Source organism: Ictalurus punctatus, chromosome 16 (assembly GCF_001660625.3).
Source record: "Ictalurus punctatus breed USDA103 chromosome 16, Coco_2.0, whole genome shotgun sequence".
Lineage (NCBI taxonomy): Eukaryota > Metazoa > Chordata > Actinopteri > Siluriformes > Ictaluridae > Ictalurus > Ictalurus punctatus.
In genome coordinates this window covers 22,717,546-22,743,889 of record NC_030431.2, presented here as the reverse complement: position 1 = coordinate 22,743,889, position 26,344 = coordinate 22,717,546, and the positions used below count along the sequence as shown (strand labels likewise).

Below are 26,344 nucleotides of genomic sequence, written 5' to 3'. Positions count from 1 at the left end.
GGGCGGGGTTATGTATGAACTCCATGTGTGTTCTCAACAAAATGTTAGCATCTTTTATGCGGGGCGGATAAATGATAAAATCATTAGCAAACCCATTTATCAAGAATATGACATTGGAAATCTCATGATCTCCATGAACACTGTATCTTCCCCTAACTTTTTTTTTTAAATACGCAAATGCAACGAGCAAACGAGTAAACTAGCCGGCTAGCTATTTGCAACAGCAGGATCACACAGGGGCATTTTCAATTAGCATATTTTTTGCTTATTTATGCATATATCTTTGCATTCTTAATCAGGTCAAAGAGATGTTTCTAGGCAATTAGAAACACATGTTAAACTATTTACGTTTCAACATATATCATTTTTAACGCTTGCTGGCTTTACGTCATTACACAATAATTTGCATGATAGATCTGAAATCTGCTCACAGTGCATTATTGGTAATACACACCATCATGTACCAAGTCCTACACGGAAGTGTTTGGTAGTAAAACCACCACCATCCCTTTAGATTGAAAGTCTGAACTGAAGATTACCGTTTTATTGAGTGATGTTGGTAAAGCTTCATCCAGCACTGGGCCGCTGTCTGTATCCACTAACCCGAAGTCCAGAGACACCATCAGAGGATCCCTAAAGTCTAATTTGTCCTGCAATAAAGAAAAAACAACATGGCACATCTGTCAAGGTCAGGACCTTTCTGGCCTCATTACGGCTCAGGAAGCCTTAAATCAAACCGTACTTATCTCCAGTCAGGTCCAAAAACTCTGAGACCAGAGCTGTATTGATTATCGTTGTGTTACAGTCCATGCTATCATTATTATTATTTATTTTTTTAAACAGCTGCACAAAATAAATGTGGAAATATTTAATCTTTTTTTTTTTAAGCTTCACAGCCGATTATGTCAATTACACAGCACAACTATCGCTAATTATACGACTGTTTACTAACAGCATGCTAGAGAACTCACTAAGACTAGCAAAACCTGTTACCACCAAGCTCTAGTTAGAGGACAGTAAGGAATTTGTTAGCAGGGACAGGAAAAAAGAAGAGAGAGAGAGAGAGAGAGAGAGAGAGAGAGAGAGAGAGAGAGAGAGTGAGAGAGAGAGAGAGAGAATTCTAGATAGTGAATTAAGAGTGTATAAACTAGCTGGACTGATGACAAGGCTAGCTTCTTAGAATTAGATGGCTCCAGCTGGAAAGTTAACAATAAAGCTAACTATTTAGCTGGCTAACATCAGTAGAGTTTTGTAATCAGGCAATTCTTTGTCTTAGCTAATTTGATAACCTATTATATTGTTTATTTAAACTCAGGATATTATGCTTAGCAATACACAAGGCTAGCTTCTTAGCATCAGACAGCTACAGCTGGAATGTTAACAATAAAGCTAACTAGTTAGCTGGCTAACATTAGTACAGTTTTGTATTCAGGCACCAGTTTATTTCATAGCTAATTTGCTAAACTATTATATTGTGTGATGCACTACATCAAACTAAATAATGACAAAAACAAGCTGCTGACATACAGTATGTAGTTAGCATTCGGCTAATCTGATTATCACACTGAAAAACTGGGACATGTTTCTGTGGAGTTCTCAGAGTTTGGCACTAAAGAAAGCATCGGCCAATCAGTGGTAAAATGTTTCAGTAATAATTTTGAACCATTTTGTTTCTCTTGACTGTTATTTTTTATTTTTTTTAATCTACAGAGAAATGTTCTGTTCTGTTTCTGAGTGGTCTGGATGTAATTTCGCTGCTGTCTTCCCTTTGATGCCACACGCTCTGTTCTACATTACACTCCAGGCATGATTGTTACTGATCTTCATATTTTTGCTACCTGTTCTAAAAAAGGAGCAAGTCAGTTCAAGTTCAATTAAATCAACAAGATAGTGGCGTAAAAGCAATGAATGCAATGTGCGGTGTAATGTTTTCATTGAATTCAGTTACAGATACAATGCAGATCAGCACGCGCGCACACACACACACCGTCTAGCCAACGCTCCTTTTTGGGGAAAAACATTAAAAATAGAAGGAGAACAACTAGGGCCAAATGCAACAACTAGTTCAAGTTCAAACGATTAAAGCGCACCTATTATGGATTTGAAACGTGCCTAATTTTGTTTTAAAGGTCTCATACAATAGATTTACATGCATCTGAGGTCAAAAAAACACTTTAACGTGCTCATAATTTAAACTGCAGCGTTACCTTTTTCCCCCTACAACATCAAAAAAAAACTCGTTAATTGATTCGTTCTAAAGGATTCATTCTAAACTCCTCCTTTCAGTGAGAATACTCTGCTCTGATTGGTCAGATGTGCCAGTCTGTTGTGATTGGTCTACTGCTGTCAGCGAGCAGCCGATAAAGACCAGAAGCGGGGCTTTTTGTTAAAAAAGCAAGTCTGGAATTACTAAAGACTCGTTTCAGCTGTTCAGAATCGGTTCCTTCTTTTGGGAGTCAATAACTCCGTTTGTCGTGCGCTTTGCAGACGTTTTTACATTCACAAACAGCTCTATAACACACTACATGAAAGGTAATATTTGAAAAACCATAATAGTTGCGCTTTAAGTAAACTGGTCTGGTGATGTCATATGAACAATTGTGATTAAAGCTCCGCCCTCTTTACCCCCAAACACACCTGTGACTCAGCAAACTCGACATTTGTGCTCTTAAGTATGTGTGTGTGTTTACTATGTACGTATACACTAATTGTCCGCTTTATTAGGTACAACTGTACATTCATGCAATGATCCAATCAGCCAATCATGTGGAGCAGCACAGTGCATAAAATCATGCAGCTTCAGTTCATGTTCACATCAAACACCAGAATAGGAGGAAAAATGGGATGTGGCCAGAAATGTGTTCAAGATTATTGGAAACCTATGACGTAATGGATAATCCACGGCTAGCTGTGTATTACACGATTTTAATGCGCAACATGGAGGCGAAGAACCATCCCGAAGCGAAGTGCATTAAATTGGTGTACTTTAATTTAACCTAGCCACGGACTATCCCGCTTATACGATGGTTACTTGCCAGCGTTGACAAGTTAAAGCCGTCATTGATGTTTGCAGAGCAAAATTTGACTGAAAGGATAAAAATAACGGTTAATTTTAGTTATTAATTTTATACACAGGTTGCTCAATCTAGAATTCTATAAAGTAGATAACGTAAAGTGTGATAAGATTACATTTATTTGAATGGATTATGATAAATAGTTATTAGAGAGAGAGAGAGAGAGAGAGAGAGAGAGAGTATGTGTGTGTGAGAATTACCTGCGTCTGTGCCGCGTCTCTACTGATAATGAAGCTGTGACTTTAACTACGGTATGCTACTGTAACTGTATGTTACTATGGTTAGAGTTGTTTATACGCAGCACATTCACATACAACGGTGATTAAACTGACTGGAACTACCTGTGCATTATGCGGTTTTGAATGTACACCTTTCAGCCAATCAGAATCGAGAATTCAGACAGACCATGGTATATACCTCAAATAACCACTCTTTACAACCATGTTACGGAGAAAAGCATCTCATTTAGAACAGAAGACGATATCCGATTCTACCCCGTCAGCCAAGTACAGGATAAATGTGTGCATGTGTGTAGTGTATTTGGCCTTGTTTTTGTCTTTTTTCCTTCTTCTCTCTTATATATCTATATAATAGACTAGGACTATAGGACAGTTTTGACCGCGGAACGGATTTATTTATTTATTTTTGCAGGCACACAGTGATAATTATGGCAATAGAAGATCCTCATAAGGATAGAAAGACATGTGTGTGTGTCTGTGTGTGGACTGATTTACTTGCCGACATGTAGAAGGAGATTTCACTGCACTTTTCAGTGCTTCTGATGGTGACATTCCTCTGGATTTTTCTCTCGTCCGTATCTTTAAATCTTGCTCTCGAAATGGCACGCAGAGAATCAAGAGTCAGAGTGTAGTGGATCACTACACACACACACACACACAGACACACACACACACACACACAGGTTTTTTACTATCTTTATATGTAAAATTACACCTACCCTCAGTAAATACACCTACTGAAAGGGGTAATCTTTGCTTAAAGTTTACGCAGAGGCGTATGAAATAACTGATATGTTGATCTGAGGAGTGTTCTATAAAGTAAGGAAACATTATACAGTCAAAGTGAATCAGTCAAACGCTGACTATATGCAACACACACACTATACACCGGCATTCAACTAGACGAACCTTTCCTACTCCAAGGTCTTTTTCTGTATTTATTCACGAGCCCAATAAACCAAAGACAAGCGTTCCAGCTTTTTACAGGACATGTCATCTTGTGGGTGTATGTTATTAAAATATGGGAATTCTGAGACTGTGGAATAAGAGTCTGGACTAGAACAGAGATATTTAATGTCTCACATGTCTCCGGGTCCGTCTCCTTTTCGGACTTGATGTTGTACGTGAAACACACTCTGGTTTTCACACACACCGTGTCCTTGCCGTTCATTTGGCACAGCTGGGTCGGCTGCTGCAGGTTGATCTTGTTGGTGTCGAAGCTCATCTTGGCGCGGAGTTCGGCAACGTCCCGAGACCTGTGACAAAAACAATCGTACCACGGTGCTGTTGAATTCTCAAATTTGATTGGACAGAACAGGCTGATTATTACAATTTATTAATTTTATTTAAATAAAAGCTTTATTTCATTGCCCCCGTATAGCGTTTCTATAGTAACAGCTCATTCACAAGAACTTGTATGGCGGACGCTCCACGTAAAAGACATAATAATAAACGGATTTCAAAATGGAAAAAAAGTGTATTTGACAGATGAAAACACGTAAATGGCTGATGTACAGACGGTGGAATCTCCAGTATCAGGGCTTCGAAACAGTGTGTGCGTTTTCCGCTGTGGGAAAGTCTTCAGGAAGGCTCTTTGGCTTTCCGTTTTCTCAGTAACAGGACAAGCTGTGTCAACATGACAAGCTTTTTTTTTTTCTGTCTTATTAACTTAATATGTAATGTAAGGGATGCAAACTTCGTTCAATGCAAACTTATAAATCACTGGCAAACTGCCATGGTATTAAAAGAAATAACTAAAAGGGTGCTGTTATAAGAAACATTATCTATAAGAGCACATCTCCAAGTGTTTTATTCCTTATGCAAGGCATTGTTTACTGCAAATATGGAAGAAACAACACATCTTGGAGGAGCGAGAACCTTGAAGACTTGTTTTTATGTGCAAAAGGTTTTTTTTCTGAATCAAAAAAGTACCTAATTAAGACTGCGGTTTGCCTGATGCTAACTTGGTATTTATAAGCTTCCTTTACTTAATAGCAACATTAGCCCCATAGCTCATAACTTCCCGTGCCATGCCTCCGCTCCAGGTTTTGGACAGAACTGAATGTTCTCCATTAAAGCAGGAAACCTTTATCCCATTAACAGTTCCACATTCTAACAGTGACATGCAAATGAAAATGTCAAGAGACTGGGTGGAGGATCAGCGAGAGCCAAGACGGCGGAGTTTACTCATATTCGCAGATCCGCTCGGACATAGCAGCTGTGTGGAGGAAGCGAGGGAGGAGTAAGGACGGGCGTGAGGGAGGGATGTGACTTGGGGGAGTGAGTGGGTGACTTGGATCTCCTCTGCAACTTCACTCCGCACGGCTCTGAAAAAGGAAGCGCGGCCGGGCTCTGGTGTTTGCTCTTGAGAGTGAGAAATTCCTGTGTTTGAAAACGAGGAGCGAGTACGGGAATATTCAGCAGCAAGAGATGCTGAGGAACAAACCTGAATAGAGAAACGATGTCCTGAAGACATTCAGAAGGTTGTGGGTTCGGATCTGTGATCAAAACCTTAGGATTATTTATTTGTACACGAGCACAAGAACATTTATATAATAACAAAAGGGACTTTGTCTTATTATAAGCGTGTAGCTACTAGATGTGTACATTTTGAGCCATGAGGCAAATGTAGCTAACATGTAATGGAAGTCTAATATACTTTTACACACAATCTATTCTGCCTTCACTTCCAGTGATTTGATAAACATCCATTCATCCGCTTATCCTACACAGTGTCACGGGGAGCCTATGCCAAGGAACTCGGGCCACAAGATGGGGGACATTCTGGATGGGGTACCAACCCATCAAATGGCACAATCGCACACACACTAATGGACAATTTGGAAATGCCTACAATGCATGACTTTGGCCTGGGGGAGAAAACCGGAGGAAACCCCCAAAGCACAGGGACAACATGCAAACTCCGCACACAGAGGGCAGAGGCGGGATTCGAACCCTCAACCATGGAGGTGCAAGGCAAACGCGGTAATCATTAAGCCACCGTGCCCCTCCTCATTTATCTTTACTAAAGATGTTTCATTTGTTAATTTAACACACAACACCTCTATTATGGACACACACACACACACACACACACACACACACACACACACACACACACACACACACACTCACCAGTACAGCGCAGCCCCTCCGATACCTCCAATAGTGACGTCTATAATTCCATCGTCATTTAAGTCCATGATTCCGTGAATGGACTGACCGAAGAACTTCATCTTCTCGCCGTCACCTCCAGCAGCTATGCGCTGACACACACACACACACATTGATTTTACTGTTTTTGTAAGACTTTATCATTACTGTAGCTACATAACGCAATGTCTACACCTAATCCTAAACCCTTTAACCACAGTTACCAGTAACACAGCTACACTTTTTCACATAAAAGCTGTATTTTTATTTTTATGACAAATCTCCTCATAATCTCTAAATTCTCATGTATTATTATCATTACTGGGACGTCTGGTCCTCACAACTGGCTAAAAACAGGAAATAAATAATGAATACCCAAAATATTAACTGTGTCAGGATATATTTTGTAGAATAACAGATAAGGAAGAGGCAAAAATCCCAAACAACATGAAGCGAAGTACATTAAAAACAGGAACCTTTACACAACCATCCTATGATTGAAGCTACGGTTACAGCTCTAACGGTGTCTCGCTCTGTTTCTGTCACCTTTTGAAACAAGTCCACCCACTGTAATGTATGAAATATTTCTGCGTAAACAAATGTCGTTCTAATGCTGATTGTCATTCATTAAAAAAAAAAGCACTGTCTGATTTGAACCTTTAATAGTCTCATTTCCTGTCATTACCTGGACGTATTTTTCTCGTATCGTGCGAACAGTGCCGTGGTAGATGTACACCGCCCCCCGGTGGTCGTTCTCCAGTGGTGACCCGATCACTACGTCGTTAAATCCGTCCAGGTTGAGGTCGGGAACAGCGGCGATGGCTGTACCGAAGCGAGCGCCGCATGGCTCGTTCTTATTCACACTCGTACAGGAAGCGCGTGAGTGCGCCGTGCAGCACGTCTGGTTTACCGGCCGCAGGGTCATCTCGTGTTCAAACATGCCCTCCTGTGGAATAGTTCATTTTGTTTATTCAATTTAACCAGTCATAATTTAATATAGTATATTTCTTTGTTAAGGATTTTTTTTCCTTAATAAATTCACTTCAATTTATTCGAGGAAAAAGGCTTGAGTTCTCTCACAATAGAATTCAATTTCAATTCAATTTTATTCGTACAGCGCTTTTAACGATGGACGTTGTCTCAAAGCAGCTTTACAGAAATATATAAACATTGGATAGAGATTTTAAGTGTGTGAATTTATCCCTGTCGCGCGAGCCGGATGCGACGGTGGTGAGGAAAAACTCCCTAAGCTGATATGAGGAAGAAACGTTGAGAGGAACCAGACTCGGAAGGGAACCCATCCTCATCTGGGTCATAACGCATAGTGTGAAAGTAAAGACAGTTTTTAAATAACTTTTTAAAAAAAACAACCATATTTAATAAGGATGCCAATAATTATGGCGCGAATGGTACATTATATGGGGAATGGAAAGCCATCAGGGAATCGACCTTAGCATTGAGATGAGTTAAAGGTGCCAGATTGTTATGTGGATTCCAGGCTGAGCTAAATATCAGCCACGAAATAAAATGTTTGAAATGAAATGCCTCCTTGCTTAAGAAAATAACACCGTTCTGAGAATTTGACCTCTCTCTCTCTCTGTCTCAGTACCGTGTTGAGCTTGTAGACGTAGACCTGCCCCTGTTCGTCTCTCTCAGACCCCATGAACATGGGAGCTCCCACCAGCAGGAGGTCTGTGTACGAGTCTTGATCCACATCCAGTGTTTGGAGGACGCTTCCGAAGTACGAGCCGATCTGCCACACACACAAACGTGGCGTTTAAAAGATGGAGCATTTATTCAAATGTAACTGTCATTTATTCACTACATATAGTATTATAGTACACTATATTGTACGCGCTGTATTTAACATGCGTTCATATCGATCACATTTTTTCAACTGTATCAGGATTCTATGCGGGCACCTGTTCTCCTTCGAGGTTCTGCGTGACCATGACGTTCTCCCCGTCGAAGCGGTACACGATAACTCGGCCGGTGTGGTTGTATCTGGGAGCTCCGGTGATGTAGAGAACTCCAGAGGGCGTGTACGCCGACTGCACGTCGTAACCTTTATCCCAAAATCCCACAACACGTTATTTATTAAAGGAAAACATGTCGTTTTTATTCGTTTATAGCTACACTGTCAAACAGCTGAGAACGTAGACATCATGAGTTTTTCTTCTAGCACATAACGAGGATCTCGGCATGAAACCTTTCACGATCCTCCGTGTGGGCGGAGCTCGGGATGAGTCACTTATCTCTATGAGGAAGTAATATCGGTACATTTTATTGTGACCTCACATTCCGCTCGAGACGCTATAATGAATGCAAAACAGCTGGAGTGTCATTTGCAATAATTCACTCGGAGTCTTAAACTTTTATTACGTTGGAGGCGTTTGGTGCTGAGCCAAAAGCCCCCCCCCCCCCCCCAACCCCGCCACCACACTGATGCGCTATTATTATATTCTAAGCTCTTCTCCTTTTCAGTTCAACCCCACGGACACTTCTGACTCTGAGGAAGCTCCTTAAAAGGGGATGTCTAGAGCAGTGGAATTTTTGTTCTCATGGGAAAGTGTTTATGGGAACACAGTGGAGTGTTTAGACTGCGACCGAAGCCTTGATTCTCTGCCTGTGTGAGGAATTGTCAGGAAGAATACGACATGTGCCCTTTATTTATTTACGCGCTCCATCCAGACGGCTCGTGGTGGAATGAAAGGGGATGACACATGGTGGTTTGAGATGGGAGGATGTTTCTGCAGGTGCCGTATAAAAAACGGTTTCAGTTTAATACGTACCCACGTATCCGGCCATGCCTTGGTACCGCTCCACTAAAGGGTTGTGAAAGATGTTGTTTTTGGGCACGACAAACTGATTACCCGACTGCATGACGACGGTACCGTTCCAATCGTACGCTCCCACTGCACCCAGCATCACACCTGCCTAGAGACGGTAAACAATATCATTAATAATTAATATACGAAAGTGTATATGCATATCATAGGGAATATGACATGTTCCCTATTCTTTATGCTCTGTATAAAGAAATTTCACAAAATGTAAATAACAACGTCTATATTCAATGGAATGCACAACAAGCCACTTTGTAGATCATGGGGTTCCCAAAGGGTTCTTTATTTATAAATAAAGAGAGGAACTCTAATGTTTCTCGCTTCCTTAATGGAGTCATATTGATATCAAGTGTCTACGTGTTATTTTAGTCAGTTTCACTATCCTGACTGAGCTTAAGAGCACTCAAAGCGAAAAAAGCCCATCTTCCTTCACCAGTTCCTTAAGAACATCGAATGACTCTGACTCAGTGAACTGACAGAATTAACCGCTGTGCGTTTGAGCTACAAAGTGGGAACAAACCATGAGCCCCACCATGTTTGTCTTTTGCTAGCCGCTAGTCAGCTTACTGTGATGAATGATGTATATTTACCTCCTCAAAACAGCGAACTAGCTTTATCAACTAGTATAGTCGCGATTCAAGATTCAAGATTCAATAACTCCTTTAAAGTCTAGACGACAGTTGCTGAACTCGGAGTTCACGAGAAGGAATTCCGAGTGGAGGGGGAGTTTTCCTTGGGTTTTCCCAGTTTAGAGGTCAGAAATCACAAGTTACAACCTTTAATTGAACGCAGCATTACTGTAGACCAAGGGTCTTCAATTTTATCCACAAAAGGCTGGCGTTACAGATAAATTGGAGGCGCACTTGAAAGTTGATTCGAGACTAAGATGAGCTGAGTATTATGATGAGTGAAGGCTCCTTCTCGGTTAGAATGAGAGCCTGCAGCCACGCCGGTCCTTTTTGGATACGACTGAAAACGTTTCTCTAGATGAAACTTTTTTTTTCTGGATGTTTTGGAGAGAATGGGACTTACTCTAGACGTGTGAGCGCTGAAGCCTGACTGGGACATCTCCATTTCAAAAGACGACGTGTGATTCCCAGATGTAGCTGTTCAGCAATACAAAGCATAGTCATAGTCAGTTATCGTCTCTGTTATATAGTGTGATGCATACATCAAGCAAGTGTCACTGAGAACCAATTGAAAGCCTTCAAATTCATCGCACCAGCATATTGTCATTCTGAAAACATTTTCAGTAAATATTTCCTCGGAAAGTTGGCTAGCTAGTGAACCAGCTAGCAGCAATTGTGTAGTAACTTTAGCTAGATAGCTAAATTAGCATCACCAATGAATATCACACAGAATATATTGTTACCGCTATAGTTAACATTTTTCTTAAAATACTCTTACAACTTAATTCCAGCACTCATAACTCCTAACACATTCTCTCTTGTCCCTGCATGTTCGCTGGCAAGTCTTTTGTATACTTGATATATAGAGAATCGGGAATTAATGCCTATTGAGTCATAGGCTAAAAAAAGATTCAGGTTTCACTATGATATGTAAAGTAAGAAAGTCTTCATTACCTTCTAAGGCAAAGATTTTGCTCCCTAGTGCGTCGACGATGGTGATCAGTGCCCGCTCGTCTTCCACGTTGAAGAAATGATCTTCAGTTTTATTGCTCGCGATGGATTTGATTTGTTCAATGAACGTATTCACTTGCGCTTTGCTTTTATTTTGTCGGTTATAATCACCAAGAACCTGCGAATGACCAAAAACTGAATGTCAGTTCTACTTTAACGGATCCCAATGTTTATCCAAGTATGAGCTGAGACTGGGGACAACAACACGCTAAAGTTACCCATTCATGATCTTTTTATGTTAAATCAACAGAAAACAGGATCTTCTTTCCCACTGTACATTATAAGCCTTTACAGACTGACAGAGAGGTAACATTTGCTTAGCTAGCGACCAACATTTCTTTGGTATTTAAGTGGGCAAATATCTGATACCTATTGGATGTGTGATGCTGACTTTGTCTTCAGTTATAAATGTGTTTTGGAGGACCACTGAGACTTTGTTATTGTTGTAACAGAAAGTAAATTAGGTCCCATTAAAAGGGAGGATACAAACTAATACGTGTGCAAAAAAACAACAATTCGACTCATAGGGTCATGTTTTTAAATACGCTTTATCACAGCTGTTCTCGGACTAAACTTTGAGAACAAACTCTAAATTGAAGACTCTAAGGTTTTTCAACTGTACTGACATATCACAGCAAACCAGTGGCTAAATTTCCCATCCTGCACTAGAGCCTACAAACATGGCCGCCATGGACCGCGATCCCCAGAACACTCACTTTCATTCTAATCACGCACACCTGCATCCAATCACACAAACACATAAAAGAGACTGTTTGAACGCTAAGTCTTTGTGAAGTATTTATTCCGTGTGTTACCAAGCAAACCGTTGTTCATCGTGTTTCATATTATAGCCCTCGTTTTCGATTCTTATTTTGCCTCGTTTATGCCCGTTTGCCGATCGCCTGACCTTATTGCCTGTTCACGACCACGTCTAAGCTTCACGATTTGGATTTGTCTGCCTGTCTCTCATATAATAAAGCTCTTATCTGCACTCGCATCCGTCCTCAACTCCATAACGTGACAGGTATCAATGAGGAGGACATCTGCTCTCTGTCACTGTCCACAGATGATCTCTTTTATGTGTGTTGTGATCGTGTGTGAGATTGGATGCAGGTGTGCGTGATTAGCATGAAAGTGAGAAGTTCTGGGAATTGCCGTCCATGCCGCCATGTTTGTAGGCCGCAGTGCAGGATGGGAAATGTAGTCACTGGTTTGCTGTGATATGACATGTACTCTACGGTGTTTTTTTTTTTTTTTTACTTTGGATTAATTTACATGGTAGAACAACAAAAGGATGACAAGAAAAGTATGCAGGGTAATATGAAAAATTAAACATACGTACGATGCACGTTTAATTCATATTCTTTATTAGAGAGCACGTTTGATTTAGTTTACCCCGACGTGTTAATTAATACAGTAACTAACATTCAGGCATGAATTCATAGTTAAGGTTAGCTCTTCATTAGTTTGTGATTAGTTCATGCCTTAACTCATCATTAATTCATATTTACGTAAGTATTAATTCGGATATTAATGCATGTCTATTCATGTACTGTTACTGTAGAGTGTTACCCAGTTATGTTACTTTTTCAGCATGTATGTTTTGTTTTGTTTCATTTGTCCAAAATCCCTAAATGTAAATTATTATTAGATGTGTTGAAAACGGTACCTAAGACAAACATGAACGATGAACGGTTGGACAGGCAGCTGTACAAAATGGCCGACACCAAGCACGAGTCTTTAATAGTCTTCCATAAAAAAACGAGCGAATACACTCACAGCGATGGCGAACCTCTCGATCCCGTCCTTCTCACAGTCTTGGACGACGTCTTTCAGTCTGTAGTCATCATGTGACTCTCCATCTGTAACAATCACCATGACTTTCTTGACTCCCGGTCTGGCTCCACGCTCCTCAGTGAACGCTTCTTTCCTGTTAACGGAGAACTGATCAGTTAATCAATTAAAAAACAGTAACATACAGTAACATTCTAATATGAATCATTAACTGTCGCCTCTAACTCCTGATATGTAATTAATCACCCGGCGCACACCTCGCCGTATCGATTCCCAGCGCTGTCATGGTTTTCAAGCCCCGCCTCTGTTGGATCTTGGATGCGTTTGTAACCAGGTCCTCTGTGTTAGAGAAGTCGCTGAGGTTAAAAACATGACCGACGTCATCTCCGTATGACACAATGCCCACCTGATAAAACGGATTAAAAAAAATCCATCATGACGTGCCATTCAATAATAAATAAAAAACGATGTAATCGTTGACAAATTACAGGGCAATAAAAGGAATGAAGCACTTTGGGGCAGGTTATTATAGGAAAATAATGAACTTTGGTTTGATAATGGACCACATCGCTCTGTCACTGATTATTTTCCTCAAACGGCATATGTTTTATCTCTTACATATTGCATTCGACAATATATCTATTTACGATAAACACAAACACACATAATGTTCTGATCAACACAGTGCACAGAGAAGTGATTCATTCAGCATGATGTCATACACAGTATTAAAAAGGAAAATACGGTCTTCCTCAGTTTCCAGTGCCACGTTCAGGAAAAGTCTCGACTTTCTCCAAAGCGCGTCTCTGTCTAAAGGATTTTCCTAAAACAGTTTTTAATGAGACACCGCAGCAAAACCTCACTGAGGCTGCACGAGTGATTAACACCGAGGTAGGCGATGTCATAACTTTACCATTTCATCCACGATAATATCATTAAATAATGTGATCACAGACTGGTAAAGTGATGAGAGTGTGTAGCTGCGGTAATGTAAGTGATAACCGGAACTAACCTGTATATGGTACAGGGTATATATGGTATAAGAGGTATAAAAGACATCACACTGTCTCTTTCCATACTGACAGATCTGTTGGAAGGTTTGGTTTAAAACCAGCTTTGTCTAATATCAAGCCACTTTCCAAACTATTCCTCCCACACATCAAATTTCCTGTTCCAAGACATGTACAGCAATCATTTCTGTGGTTCATGCTTACACCGTTTGTAAATACGACACAGTTAGGTCTTTATTAAGTGAATACGCTGGAGGAGGAAGCTCACCCTGGCTGGAGGGATTGCGATCTTTTTGAGAAACTTGACCAGAAATTCTGTGATGTGCTTCCAAGGGAAAATGCTGTTGGATCCATCGAGAACAATGACGATGTCCATGTCCTGCTGACACTCTGGTAAAAATAAATAAATAAATAAATAGATAAATAAATAAATAAATGGCAGCAAGGACACAAAGTGAAACATTGAGCGACAAAATAAATGCTTCACAATATATTTGTATGCTGCGCTTTAATGTGTAGTACATATCATGGCTTCAGAACATATCTAACACCAGGCAGTCTGTATAGGATTTTGTGGAGTTTTAGGCCGGAAATGCTCGATCTTGCGGCGGCATTTTTTAAAATTTGTGATGCAACTTGCAGAGTTTTTTGTGTTTTTTTTTTTTTGTGTGGAAAATTACTTGAACTTGGGAATACTGCACAAAATTGTCTTTCGCAGTGATGTTTCTTGGTAAACGAGACGTCTTAGCTGTACTCATGTTCGATGCACGTGAATCAAAGAGGGCTTTGACTGAATGCGTGTTGTGATGATGTCACAGGACACGTTTCGGCCCAGATTTTGGACTCTAAACGGAAGCAAATGCAGATCAAAGGTCTTTATTCCAAACACAAAGTCAATAAACATGAGCAGAGATACGCGGGCGCACAGTGGTTAGCACGTTCGCTAACCAGAGATACGTGGTCTATAGCATGAAGCGAGATTCAAGGCATGAAACCAAAACAGGACACGAGAGGAAGGCCGTTTAGCATGAAAGTGGCTAACACATACATAACGTACTTAAACGTGGTTAAGCCTGTTTATCATTTAACTAGAACCGAGGCGTGAAACATGAAACTGGAACAGGGCATGGAAACACTACCACATGGCACAATTACTTATTTAACTAGAACCGGGGCGTGAAACATGAAACTAGATCAGAGCGTGGACACACAATTACGTGGCACCATTACACATTTAAACATTTAATACTGTGCGAAGTGCGCAGCAATGCGAGGGGTTTAAATAACAAATGTAATCACCTTGAACACTGACAGCTGGTAACAATCAATACATACCCTCGAAAAACAACCAATGACTAAACAAGGAGGAAACAGAACAGAAACAAACACACGTGTCCATTGTAAACAAAGTCTCCATAGTTCATACGTAACCCGCGAGCATGTGCTCGCTCTGGTTCGTGCACGTGCGCGCCCTCCGTCTCTCCGTGCACATCGCCGTCGCGGCGCCATCTGCCGGCGAGATCGTGATACGTATCTTGTGGTGTTTGCTTGATTTTGAGCTAATTCAGGAGGGACTGTCTTCATGGATCATAATGAACAGACTCCACCCCCACCCCCTCACCCGGAAAATACATTCCTAACTGTAAATGTCTGCCATTGATAAAGACACAACTTCGAATGTTTTGCCATGGTTGATGTGGCGATGTGAACAATATCTCCAATGTTAAGTCGATGCACTGTACTCCGACCAAAATGAGATCTTTGAGAAATGTGAATGAAAAGCTGTACATTAGAGGATATCTGTATTCAGATGTAAATTCGAAGTGGGCATGGCCTAAATCAAATTTAGCATTTTTTGGACGTAGAAATGTCAGCGCTGTCAGCATGGCGTGTGAACTCTGGCTCTGACAGTTCCTCAACCTCAGCTACATCACTCAGGACTCAACTTGATATAGGACTGTTTTTTTTTGTTGAAAAAAATAAATAAATCCTAGTCGCTTTTTATTTTGTACTTGCTCATGGTACATATTTTCTTCTGAATTTATTTAGTGGCTTAGCAGTTAGCATGTTTGCTTTGCACCTCCAGGGTTCGAATCCCGCCTCCACCCTGTGCTCTCATAGTTTGCATGTTCTCGCTGTGCTTTGGGGGTTTCCTCCGGGTACTCCGGTTTCCTCCCCCAGTCCAAATGTATGCTCTGTAATTTGATTGGCATTTCCAAATTGTCCGTAGTGTGTGAATGGGTGTGTGATTGTGCCCTGTGATGGGTTGGCACCCTGTCCAGGGTGTCCCCAGAGGTCCCTGGGATAGGCTCCAGGCTCCCCCGTGACCATGTGTAGGATAAGCGGTATGGAAAATGGATGGATGGGTTGCATTCCTAACTCTCCGTTTTTTTTGTTTTTTTTTCTGTAGTACAGTACTGATGTGGGACACAGAGACTTACTGCTGTAAGTGCATTATCAGGGGAAATGTCTGTGTATATCTGCATGTGTATGTGTGCGTGTGAGTGTGTGTGTGTGCTTATGATGTACTTATGATGAGTCACAGGTTCCTGTGCATCTTATAAACCGTATCCTAAATTGGGCATGCAGGCCAAAGAGCAAGCCACAGTTTACACGCCTCGGAATGTGTTAATATACACACTTGCCATGTGTCCCACAAGAGAGTGTGTGTGTGTATGTGTATGGTAGCACTACTTGTATTATTCTCTACTTGATATATCACTTTGCTTGTATTTTCTCATTTATAAGTCACTTTAGTTAAAAGCGTCTGCTAAATGAATAAATGTAATGTAAAAGTGTGTACCTCTGATAGTCGGGGCGATGGAGTTGAGCACCTTGAAGGAGGAGCTGACGTTGGAGCAGATACCCGTGATGTACTGCTGATTTCCACACATGTAGCCGTACTGAGGACCGCATGCCTACAGGAATATTGACACTGATATTTAAAAAGCACTACTTTTTTTTTTCATAGTCGCCCACTTTACAAGTGACAAAGAAAAAAAAGAATACTCCTTTGCTGATTTACCCAAAACAAAAGTTTTTGTTTGTAGTCTTGTAGCTACTGTATGTTTAAATAAAGTACAACCTAAATTTATATATGATTCCATTTCTCCATTTCTATATTAAAACATATACTATTTCCTCTATTCCATGCTGACAGAATAAAGTGAGACAGAAAAAGAGAGAGAGAGAGAGAGAGAGAGAGAGAGAGGTAGAGAGAGAGAGAGGAATAAAGACATAAGGGAATAAGGGAAGGATAAAGTGCAAGTAAGAAAGAGAATGTGCAAATAAGTGCAATGTTCTTCAAGAGAAAGTGAGAGAGAGAGAGAGAGACGGAAAAAGAACATGAGAGTTTCAGGAGACGCCCGAACCTTGTCTACTATAGCCGCAGGGAAAAGTGTGTCAGTCTTTCATTCATAAATTAATTCTTTCAAAAGTTGGTCAGTAATTCAAACTCAAGCTGGAGCACCGCAGAGACACGGCGGCTCTCCCTGTGGAAAATGTGACTAATACTCCACAAACACCCAGCCGTAAACTTTAGCCAGACGGTCCACTGTCCACATGACCGAGGTTTGAGGAACACTTTGAGGAAATGAGTTGGAATCGTGAAGGACACTTTGTCTCCGTACCAGAAATCCGTTCCCGTCAGGGTCGGCCACCAGCGTCGTGCCCATGGTCATGTTCTCTTTGACTTCGTGTATGTTTGGGATTGTCGTGTATTCTGGACAAATAAAAACAGACAGCAAGGGTATAAATGATTCGGTCACGAGTTGTGGTTTGTAAAATGCACACAAATGTCATAGACAGAACATACTGTACTGAACACTGGTTATATGCTGATATTTTGAAGTCACACACCACACTACCTGCTACTTCAATGCAGCATATTCATTTATGACCACAAAAACAGCAACAGAGCATGAACAAAATGGCAACACGTTAGCAATAAGCAACAAATTACGCTTCTAATGACAGACAAAAAAAACCCAGCACCCAATAACTGAAGACCGGAGCGTGACTTCTTTGGAACCTGGCGTTTTGTGTGTAGTTGTGTATTTACAGTCTAGACATTATAAATTTAGGAGAGCACTGCATCTGTGCGATTCTGTCCTTGTCCTTTGGCATTCGAACAAATGTCATGTCTAATAAGACTGAAGGCATAAGGACCGTCATTCACTCTCCAGGAACAGAAGACTCTTTTGAGACCTACAATAAGAGCAATATTGTTTCATAACACACTGCAGTCACTTTGTCAGCACGCATGGACCGAAGTTCAGCGATAAACGAAAAGGACAAAACAAGCCTTTTATTAAAAAAAAAAGGCTTGAAGATGTTCTTTTATGGAAAATAAAATAAAAATTGCATTTAAACAGATTAGTGTACTAAATGAATTTATACACAAGCCTGAAAGAGGCTTATGATAATCATGAGTTCGAATTATTACCGCTCGTACGGACTACACGGCGGTACGGTTATGCGTTTAGTGCCAAACGTGGGCCGAAGAACATTTGAAGTCAAAAGTTTGCACACCCCTAAGATAAAATAAGGAAATTTCTAGCAAAAAGATTTAGATTAGGCTCTGGGTTACAAAAATGCAAATGACGGCTAATTGGATAATAGAAAGTAGGATTAGAATATGACATGATATATGATATAATATGATGATGATATGTATGAGGCATTCTGTGACAATTTAAATCGCATCTTAAATCTTTTGTCCAGGGGCCCAAAAATGGCACCTGTTTTGGGAGTGCCTGTGTTCAGTATTGAATGTAATTGTGACATCACATTCGACAGTAGTAGTTAATAGCTCCTATGAAAGTAGACATTCGTGGCTTTAAGGATTTGCAGTTCTTTTTTTATCTAGCCTACTAGGTTTAAATGTTATCATTTTATCGTTGCGGTTGTATACAGTGTTTTACTATCGAAATAGCTTTAGTCGTGCTGTCCGTGTTATCTCTGTACCAGTGTTATTGTGGAGAGGTGTGAATTGTTTGACCAGCAGGGGGCTTTCACCCCCCTTTCACCTCCCCTTTCCCATCGACCTACTCACCAGCAGCTAATCACAGAGTCACGTTACTACACACAGAAACCCAACAGTGACCTGACTAATCTTATAACAGACTTAAAATAATAAATTGTTTAAAAAAAAACATTTGTTTATACCGATTGAAAATGTCGATTTCCATTCTGCTGGTGGAACGGAAAGCCAGTGTACTGCGAGCGAGAAAGGGTTAAAGAGACTCTTGGAGTGAAACTGAAACTGACCTTTAAGTGGTGATGCAATGAGGAGCTTTAAAAAAACTATTCAAGACAGCAAAGTTATAATGTAAAATAAAAGTGTGTAGACACGAGAGTACTTTTGTTCAAAAGCCACTTATTTAGTTGCTGTCTCACAGTTCCAGGGTTCCTGGTTCGATCCTCAGCTCGGGTTACTGTGGATGGGGTTTCCTAAGGATTTTTCTCATGTCTACATTGCCCCTTGATGTGAAAGAGTGTGTCAATGTGTGTGTGTGTGTGTGTGTAGTGCCCTGTGATGGACTAATATCCCATCCAGCGTGTATTCCCACCTCATACCCAGTGTTCCCGGGATAGGCTTTGGATCTACCGTGACCCTGACCAAGGTAAAGTGATTACTGAAGATGATAATAATGATGATGGTGATGATGACCCCAACTCTTCATAGGACAATAAGGACTTTATTTGCAATATATACCGTACTGGATATACATTTCTATGGGCGTTATTTGGATTGTTGCCTTGTTGCAGGATACACCCACATTTTATTATTATTATTATTATTATTATTATTATTATTATTATTATTATTATTTTTACAGTTTGTAGGCTAAATAAACCGTAAAGTACAAATAAATATCAAGGGGATACAACTTTTGTACTGAATTATATTCACTTTTTCATTGACAATATCAAAAAGTTTCAATTTAAAACAATTTCCATGCACAAAACAGCGCGCTATGTTCATATTATGTGAAACAATGTGCTACATTCTGTCCATAAACAAAATGCAGTATGGTGGTATACAAAATCTGGCTTTATCATGAAAGTTTCCTCCACTGAATTGAATGAAAAAAAATGATGACTGCACAAATACACACACAGGAAAGAATCCACTGTAAAACCAGTTCTCACCAGGCAGGTCTAATTTTACACAGCTGGAAGAACTGCCGTGACCCACAGGGCATTTGTAGACGTCTCCGGTCCGCTGGGCCGGCTGTCCCGTCAGAGGAGAACCAATCAGAACCCTTACGAGAGAAAGGCAGAGGCAGAAATGGGGTCAAATTCAAACCATGAAGCCTATGGGAATTATGGGACAGCAGAAGACACTCCAACTGCACTCCAACAAAGTCAAGCTAATTAATTTTCTGTTTTTTTTTTGCAGAAAAGAAAAGCAAAGCAAATACAGTTGAATGTGTGTTACGTTTCAGAAGCCGCGTGTTCGTGTAGATGGAAAAGAGATTATTGTCATGTAAACCCACATTTTCATGGGTCACGGTTCAGCTATGATGATTTGAAGTTGTAAAAAAACCAAAACAAAAACATTTGCTCGTTCTGTATTCAATCCAAAGCGTTTACTGTGTGTGGAGTGTAGTGTCGGGGGGGGGGGGGGGGGGGGGGGGGGGGGGGACGTTCTCATACAACTTATTTACAGCATCTTATATACGATTGATACAGTATTAACGTTCTGTCACAAGCACACGATGTACATGGATTTCACAATATCAGACTTTCACTAGACTGGTCTGTAGGTCAAGTTCTTCACTACGCCCAAGATTTGACCACGCAGAAATCTTTCCTATGCGATTATGAATAAGACTGACATGCAAGGATGGACAAATCAGCACCCCAGAGCTCAGGACAACTTTAAGTTAGTTTAAAGTCTCTTTACAACTAGGCTTCCTTCTTCAGTATATAATTTCTATCCCTTCATTTTGTTCTGGCTTAAAGCCAAGTGCTCATGTTTGAACGTCTGGACACTATTGGAAAAACCCCATCTCAGATGCTTCTACTCAAGAAAAATCTGGCAACCTCAGAGACATGATCTATACAAAGGTAATTCTGAATTCTGAAAATTTAAGCCGGTGTGTAATCTGATTCTGAATACAAATAACTTTTGGGCTAAAGTCGCCAACTCAGTTGACCAACTTTTAGTTTCAGATGACCGCATTAAACACCCTGTTCTTGGATCAGTGCACAAGCTATGTGTTACACTTAATCCATAAGTGTATTAAGTCAAATATTAGCTTCTGAAAACCGGTAGTGGAGCAATTAAAGTCATTTAATTGAGAGCATCACGAGCATCTAATGGTGTAAGGCTAAAAATACCATTCGAGATGTTGCCTTGATTTAAGGCTGCACATCAAACAAGTCGAGTAATTAGCATTCCAGCAGGCTAATGAGGTGTGAACAAGCACCCTGGACAAAACAGCAGGAACACACACTCAACATCTTGTGGCTCAATGTGTCCTTAATCTTGAACTGATCAGAGAGATTAGGAGAGATGAATCACAAAAATATAATCATCCCACTCACTTCTAATTCAATATACACACTCACGCATGAGCAGGAAGTCAAGTGTGTGCCATGTTCTTGTATCGACGATAATCAATAGATCCGTACTCATATAATTTCCTGCTGGTTCCAGTCACTACGCACACGCTTTTATAGCCAGCTGAGACAGGTCCGTGTATGCAGTTCTCAGGATTAAAAGGGCCCTCAAAGTCCATATAAATATCAAAGGAAAATGCAGTAACCTATAATCAGATTATAGCAAAGGAACGCCCTCCATACAGGGGCCTCATCTCATAAGCAGGACTGTGTCTGTTTAAATGAATGTACATGTGGCTCTAGCAAAACGAAGAGGACTTACTTAACAGGAAGTACAATGAGGATACATGAAGATGAAGGAGAGAGAAAGCAGGATGGTCTTAAAAAGAGTAAGAGTAATTCAACATCCTTTTTTACAAGCAAGCTGTTAGAGGAGTTGGCGGATAACATTATTCATTTAGATTTCTCAGTAAAAATCGTTATTTGGCCAGAAGCCGTTTCATTTTTCATCCAAACCTTCTTGTTATCTTTGAGTATATAAATTTCTGTGCAAAAAAAAAACAAACAAACAAAAAAAAAAACAACCCAAAAAACTCAGAAACCCTAACATGGTCAAATAAAAGTCATTTAACATGTTGTTAAAGAAAAGAACACATTACATAGCAGCTTTATTTATTTATTTTAACTAATTCCCAAAATTAGTCTTGACAAATTCCCACACACCCCTCCAGCTCTCCCTTGTCATACAAACAGTCTTTTCCAACTGCTTCTCATGCTGCGTTACAGGGCAGTCTAACTCACAGAGGAAAAGCACTATCCGCCCTCTTCCACATACATGAACTAACAGACACCTGTGATGGGCTTGAGTCACTGTGATTGACAGGGGACACAGAGAGTATGCTAATATCTCCACTCAGCATGGCCAATTTTGCTTTCTTGGACTCCTAGCCATGAATGGCTTTAGCATCATTGGGATTGGAACTCTCAGGGTGTTTTCATACCTGGCTTGTATGGAGCGTTTGTTTCGGAACTTGGTGCGTTTTCTCCTTTCATTTGGTTCATTTAGGTATATATATATATATATATATATATATATATATATATATATATATATATATATATATATATATATTTATATATAGGTCAATATATATTTCGGTTCATATATTTATATGAAAACAACAATCGCGCTCAGATTCGCTCCAAAACAATCAGTTCGAGACCACCTGACCGCTGTGCTCTTGGCCTGATTGCAAAGGAACTCTGGACCAACGGACCAACCTGTATATTAATGCATGATGGGAATTGCGTTACGTAAAAAGCATGTTTGTTTTGCTAATGGCCGGCAACATGAATGGCGGATCAACTGATACCAAAGATGCGTTAAAATCCTTAATTAAAATTCACATAAAAACACAGAGGCTTACAAGGTGTTTAGCAAGCTTCTCAAGGTGATGGGCTTTAATCGCTGATTCTCAAGAAGGCAACATGACACATTAAAAGCCCGTGGGGTGTAAACTTTTGAACAGGATGAGTGGTGTAAACTGTGTAAAACAGTTATAAAAGTAATAATGAACCCTAAAATGTTACCAAATTTTGTTTTTGAGTCTATGTAATTCAACAACTGGGGGATGAGTTAGAAAACTGTCTGACCTCATCTGATTATAATATACTTTTCCCCAAAGTGGCCAGTTAAAATGTAGACCTAGGTGGATTGGGAACATCCTTTGGATGGCATAACAAATACATAGAATATGTTTTGATTGATTTAGGATTATTTAATAAGACCTCTGGGTGACATAATGCCAGTGTACACTGCTCATGAAAAATAAGCTGTCAGATGGGCCCTATTCATTTATTTTGGAGGAAAGGTTTTACAGTCTAGTCTATCTCTGTGCTTCATGGCTCTAGTTATTTATATGAGTTGATACATGATGATATAAAACAGCTCTTGGTGGTAAACTCAGACTCTGGGATCTAACAGTAGGAGTGCACAGATGTGTATAGGATAATAAGAAGGTCTATTAGGGTCAGCAATGAACATCTGTGCAAAAATATATTGACGCATAACACATAAGACATTTGGTGTATATTAAGATCCTGATATATTTATGTATATTTATATTACAGAATTTCTTACTTTATATGTGGAATAATGTGAGAACCCTGTTTTATGTACTTTCAAGGATTTTACTGGAAACCTCATTTAGAGAGAGAGAGAGAGAGAGAGAGAGAGAGAGAGAGAGAGAGAGAGAAAGTGAGAGAGTGAGAGAGAGAGAGAATGTGTGTATGTGTGTTACTCCTGAGGAAAATGACACCGTTTACTGGCGCATAAAACACATAACACACTCCTCAGCCATTTACCAGATGAGACACTGACACTTTTACGGGTGGCACTGTACAGAAGTGTGTGACAGTAAAAGTGTTTAAGATGCAGTTCAGTGACAAGAGCATATGCTAACATCACTTTTAATGGGTTCCGGGTGTTTGCTTGGGTGAGAGTTGAAATGTTCACTCGTGTGACCTGGGCAGGAAATGGAAAAGGGTTTTCTGATGGCTTACAGATGGTTCAGTCCCAAACGGATGGGACACAAAAGAAAAGAAATCGAGAAGAGCGCAGGCATTTGAACAAGGCCGAGCTAAAAGTGCTGTTGGAGACGAACACATCGAGATGTGATGTTTGGTTGACATGAAAACTGTTGATCAAGTAGTGAAATAAGAATAAAATAACAATATTCTAATATGGTAGGATTTCACATCGGCAAAGACAAATTGTGAAAGACAATTTAATTGTGGAAGACAAATCGCAAATCATTGTAACTCTATTTATTTATTGATTTAAAAAAAATAAATATTTTTACTAACCATATTGTTGAATAGATTCAATTTCAAATCACAGGATTGTATTAACGTGCTTGTTGTAATATCTCTAATGGCAACGGCAGTCTTAAATGTAAACAATTTGCTAAAATGGCCGACATTTGATATAACCAAAGCCTAATAATAAATACATTAAAAAGGTGCTCTTATTTAACAAAGCTTTGTTGATAACGATGAAGCTGTCGTATTTAGTGCTTTAGGAAGGAGTCTCTGGTGTCAGCACTTTGTAACAGTCAGTGGTAAAGTTTTCCTTTGGCCTGTGTGTTTCTTGGTGAAAGAGGAAAAAAAAAAAAGAGAAGCCGGGGAAGAAATGACTGTTTATAGCTGCTATGACGTAAGTGACAACTTTTTTGCAAACGTAACTAAAAACAGATAAAAAGTACACCAGGTCTTTAATTCTTTAATGACTTAAAACAAACAGAAAAATTAGTTAGATTCTTAATTAAAAATTGTCATTGGTGGCAAATTGCTGTGGTACATTAGAAGAGGGTTAAACACTTTAGGATGTTGTTGTTGTTGTTGTTTACTTTTTTATTGTCCACCTTAGGGGAAACTCGTTTTGCAGCTGTTATCGCTATTATTGTTATTGGATGTGCTGTTATCGGTGGCAAAAAAAAACAACTTTGGTGTGGTAACAGTAACGGCACTTTATGACACTGTCCTGTCATTGATTATTTCCCTACAACGGCACAATCCCAAGTGTTTCATTCCTTACTTAATACAGATGCTCTGGGTGTGTCTCAATCATTTTCCTAATTCAGTAGTCAGGACTCTGATCAGGGAGTCGGCCATGTTGTCTCAATCCCAAAATCCTTCCAGTGCACTGGAACGTTCGCTCCCTAAAAAAATCCCACAATGCACCGCAAAAACCAGGGAGTATAGATACTCATTATGTTCCCTTACTGGAAATGATGCCATATTTTCTGAAGCGTCTCAACGCTCAAGGGGACTTTCGCTGAAACGAACACATTCAGTAGTGTTATGATTTGATATCCTCGGAACATGTGCCAGCGAACGTTATAAACCGGACCAAATGCGGACCTAAGTGGACATTCGCAACATCCGGGGGACGTCCCCTGTTTGCTGGAACTTCATCTACAAATGTAAGTAGCTCTCGTTATTGTAGCGATTTTTAACTTTATTTGACGTTCTATATACGGTTTGTTTGAATCTAACGACTTTTAAGTGTTTAATGACTTAAAAAAAATCCACTAGCTAGCCTATGATCCTGCTTGAAGCACCATGACAGAAATGTGTGTGATTAATCGAACAAATTTATAAAACATATCGGTCCTTCCAGTTGTTGATAAATGCCAGTGCTGGCATTGTACAATGCGAGTATGTAGTCATGTGGACGGAAATTGAGTCACTAGTGTCCCAATGTGTAGTAAGCCTGGGTCTTTACCAGTGCCTGAACTCGCGTACACCATATACTGATTCACCACCAAGGGAACTGATTAGGACGCACCCTCTGACTAACTGTGAGAATCAATGAAGGTACTGATCTATGTTAATTATGTTACCCAAGCTAATTCTGCTGTGTGGTAGATTCAGTGCAGCCGTACCCTCTCTACAGCCATGCTCTATACCTGATTCTGTCAACGCTAGATTTTTGCTGGAACTGTTACATTACAGCACGTATGGAACAGGTGTGTGTATCAGATATGTATATGACTCACCATTTCCCTTCGCTGTTCTCGAACTGCTGCACGGTGTAGCCGAACATGTCTTCTATCGGCCCACTGAAGGACATCCCGTTCTTCTCGTCCACGTTAAAGGACAACAAGCACGATGGCAGCACTGCAGTGGGAGGAAAAAAAAACAAGTCAAGCACAAGCGCATCAAATAATCCCTTACTAGACGTGTGTTTATATTCCGTTTTAACTTTATGTGAATTGCTTGACTTATAATGAAACAAACAATCAGCTCAAGAATTATTGGCACCCACAGTGAAGAGCTTTAAAAATATAACCAGGATTCTGTGGTACGAGTCTGAGCTCGATGTCAATGTGGGTTTCCTCCAGGATCTCTGGTTTCTTTTACTTCCCATAAACACACCACTAGATGAATTGGCAACTTTAAATTGTTCCTTTAAATTGTGAATTTGTGTGTGGGTGTGTGTGTGTGTGTGTGCATGGT

At 40.1% G+C, this 26,344-nt stretch overlaps 1 protein-coding gene across 2 annotated transcripts in view; it reads right to left on the bottom strand.

Annotated features, from left to right (window-relative positions):
- Positions 1 to 26,344, bottom strand: part of itga1 (integrin, alpha 1) — a 67,536-nt gene that overhangs the window by 13,945 nt on the left and 27,247 nt on the right. For both annotated transcript variants that reach the window (XM_017489212.3, XM_017489213.3), the window contains exons 2-18: positions 25,885 to 26,005; positions 19,910 to 20,022; positions 17,386 to 17,477; positions 16,560 to 16,674; positions 14,025 to 14,146; positions 13,004 to 13,152; positions 12,732 to 12,882; positions 10,896 to 11,070; positions 10,345 to 10,418; positions 9,259 to 9,403; positions 8,389 to 8,531; positions 8,076 to 8,219; positions 7,152 to 7,412; positions 6,449 to 6,579; positions 4,397 to 4,569; positions 3,813 to 3,952; positions 540 to 650 (exon numbers count right to left, since the gene is read on the bottom strand). In XM_017489212.3, the coding sequence (XP_017344701.1) occupies positions 540 to 650; positions 3,813 to 3,952; positions 4,397 to 4,569; positions 6,449 to 6,579; positions 7,152 to 7,412; positions 8,076 to 8,219; positions 8,389 to 8,531; positions 9,259 to 9,403; positions 10,345 to 10,418; positions 10,896 to 11,070; positions 12,732 to 12,882; positions 13,004 to 13,152; positions 14,025 to 14,146; positions 16,560 to 16,674; positions 17,386 to 17,477; positions 19,910 to 20,022; positions 25,885 to 26,005 (2,360 nt within the window). The remainder of the gene's footprint in view (positions 1 to 539; positions 651 to 3,812; positions 3,953 to 4,396; positions 4,570 to 6,448; positions 6,580 to 7,151; positions 7,413 to 8,075; positions 8,220 to 8,388; positions 8,532 to 9,258; positions 9,404 to 10,344; positions 10,419 to 10,895; positions 11,071 to 12,731; positions 12,883 to 13,003; positions 13,153 to 14,024; positions 14,147 to 16,559; positions 16,675 to 17,385; positions 17,478 to 19,909; positions 20,023 to 25,884; positions 26,006 to 26,344) is intronic.